Raw genomic sequence first — 2,466 nt, forward strand, 5'->3', positions numbered from 1 at the left:
TTTTAAAGTTGTGATTCGCAAGTTTAATTTAAAATTTTTTTCACAAATCAATGACGGAAATAAGTGTGTGTTTTTAAACTTTATTCGCTAAATTTAAAAAAAAAAAAGATTTTTTTTTGGAATTCGATTTATTGACAAAAAAAATTTACAATATTTAGAAAATAACACAATACTACAAAGTAATAAAAAGTTAAAATCTTAAAAAAGGTTAAATGTAAGTTTCAAATGAATAATAATAAAAGTCTATAAACTAAGATTGTAAGTTCCGTCTTTGTTTTTTTTTTTTTTTTTTATTTTCAAATTCCTAATTCACTTCTTAATTTGTTCCATAGCAGATGCGCTATAGCGTTTTTTGTATTAAATTTTTACGATCTTAGAAGTGGCAACGCATTTGTAGCTTAACAACACTAATGAAAAGGCACAAAAATAAAAAGCGTTACTTAACGGCAATTTTCATTGTTCTTGTTCATTTTCACGATCCCCATTTGTAAGTTTTGATATGCTCAAAAATACTGCGCAATAAATTGTATTTTCTAAGAAACAAGAGGAAAAAATTCATCATATTCATGTGAAATTATTTAGAATGTCGTTTTTGAAAAAAACTAATGGGAAACAGAACAGAAACAGTAGCTCGCATTTTGTCAAGCAAAGAAAATGGTGCAGACGCAATGTCCTCGAAGATAGTTCTAGATTCTCTCTTGGCATGAACTTAACTAAAGTTAAAGATGTTAGCATGACAACGCCACTTTCGACACCTCAGGAAAAGAAAAAGCCTCAATCACCTGCAGCGACGAGTGATATCGCCCAAAAGGAGGCCAATCAATTAACAGAACTGCATCAAATGACTATGCATTTGGAAATTAGACTAGAAACTGTGGTTTCTGGAAGCCCTCTTATCAGCTTACAATCCGATTTGAAAGAAAGAGGGCAAGTATCGAACAGTCAGATTAGTATTAACTTCTTGGATCATAAGTTACAAAGTTTTTCTTGTGATTCTAATTATTAATAATTATTATTTGGTTTTATTTTTTGGCTGCTTGTCGAATGGTTTTGGGAAAAAATGTTGAAAAAGTCATGAAAATAAACTATTTCTGCAATATAACCAAAAAAAACTACAGCCGTGAATTTAGAGAAAAGGCAAAACTAACTCTTTTATACGATCCTACACCGGAAAGTAAGTGGCTCTTTATAGGCTTTTTTTAACAACCCTAACTTTGTACATTATTTTTAGGAAAAGCTTTAGACCGAGGTTATGACGATATCGAGAAAGAGGACACTTACAACAATCAAAGTAAGTTGTTTTTAAAATTTGTGAAGAGACAACATTTAAGTTAATTTAAGTTAATCCAAAATTTTTCAACTTTGGCGCCATCTAATCAGTGTAAAACGGAGATATGTAACAATTATGATTGGAATGAAGACGACGATGACATTTTTGCTTCCATAAGCATCCAAGAAATCCTACATCAAGATGTGAAGGTGAATAATAATTTTCCCCATACGTCTAAGTTCCCAGTAAATAAGCAGATAACCCAGGGTATGGCATTGACATTCCTCATATTATTATTTTATTATTATTTTGATTGGCTTTAAAGGTAACCACAGAGACAATATTAGTGGGTACTCCAAGAGCTTGGTGCTGAGAGAAACTAATGTTGCATTAGGACTAGGAGAACGGCCGGAGTTGGGAGAAGACAAAAACACAGTTGGCGTGAGTGTAATTTCTATTGAAAACGAATCGGAAGAAGTGAAAAGTAAAGTGAATCGAGATGAAGTGGGCAAGGTGAATAATCCGGAAAGTTCGCTTGTTTCGGAAGAAAAAATGTACGACAGTTATCCCAGCAGTATAAAATGAAATGTTTAAAAGAAAGAATGCATTGTTCATATATATACAATAGTTGAATTAATGCACTAATCTTCTTTATCATTAGTTGCGGCTTGTATATAAACCATTGAAAAATGCCAATGTTAAGTATTTTGGTGCCACCACACGCTGCAGTACTTTTTTGCACGTAGTTGTATTGCATTCAGTAGTACTAGTAAAAGCACATACTGTTTCCCGAATCCAATTGGCAAATGTCTAAAATTTTCTTTTGCATTTGTTCTTTCTAACCGTTAAATCCGGACACTAAATTAGGATTGCTGAAAAAATCAGGCAAAATGATGGAGCAACTGAGCAATGCGTCGACATTCTCCAACTCTGTTTTCTTAACGCTGCATTGGCAGAGCTCGCATTAGTTTGAATAACGGTGCTAACACTAAAATTGAGGAAAATACTCTGAGGCGAACAGAACGAAATTAAAGAAATAAGATAAAAATTTATATGAAATTACAACAGTATTAATTCATTTCATGTAACACAAATTTACGCCGGCGCAATGAAATAGTATTTCACGTTGGCACAAAAATCTTATCTCAAAAAATACTTATTCTATTTCTTGGGTACCTTGTAAAACAACAAACCTA

The 2,466-nt window shown here is 32.3% G+C and overlaps 2 protein-coding genes across 2 annotated transcripts; both read left to right on the top strand.

The window, feature by feature from the left end:
• Positions 1-473: 473 nt before the first annotated feature.
• On the top strand, positions 474-1,090 carry LOC119644337. The gene is made up of 2 exons (XM_038043879.1): positions 474-487; positions 583-1,090. Exon 2 carries the CDS (start codon positions 584-586, stop codon positions 1,004-1,006), a length of 423 nt encoding a protein of 140 aa, XP_037899807.1. The 5' UTR covers positions 474-487; position 583; the 3' UTR covers positions 1,007-1,090.
• A 449-nt stretch (positions 1,091-1,539) lies between these two features.
• Positions 1,540-2,243, top strand: LOC119644338. The gene is made up of 3 exons (XM_038043880.1): positions 1,540-1,586; positions 1,633-1,824; positions 2,138-2,243. The coding sequence occupies exons 1-3, from the start codon at positions 1,540-1,542 to the stop codon at positions 2,241-2,243; spliced, it is 345 nt and encodes a 114-aa protein (XP_037899808.1).
• Positions 2,244-2,466: the final 223 nt, after the last annotated feature.

The sequence above is a fragment of the Glossina fuscipes genome, unplaced genomic scaffold (assembly GCF_014805625.2).
Source record: "Glossina fuscipes isolate IAEA_lab_2018 unplaced genomic scaffold, Yale_Gfus_2 110759, whole genome shotgun sequence".
In the NCBI taxonomy this organism is placed as follows: Eukaryota; Metazoa; Arthropoda; class Insecta; order Diptera; family Glossinidae; genus Glossina; species Glossina fuscipes.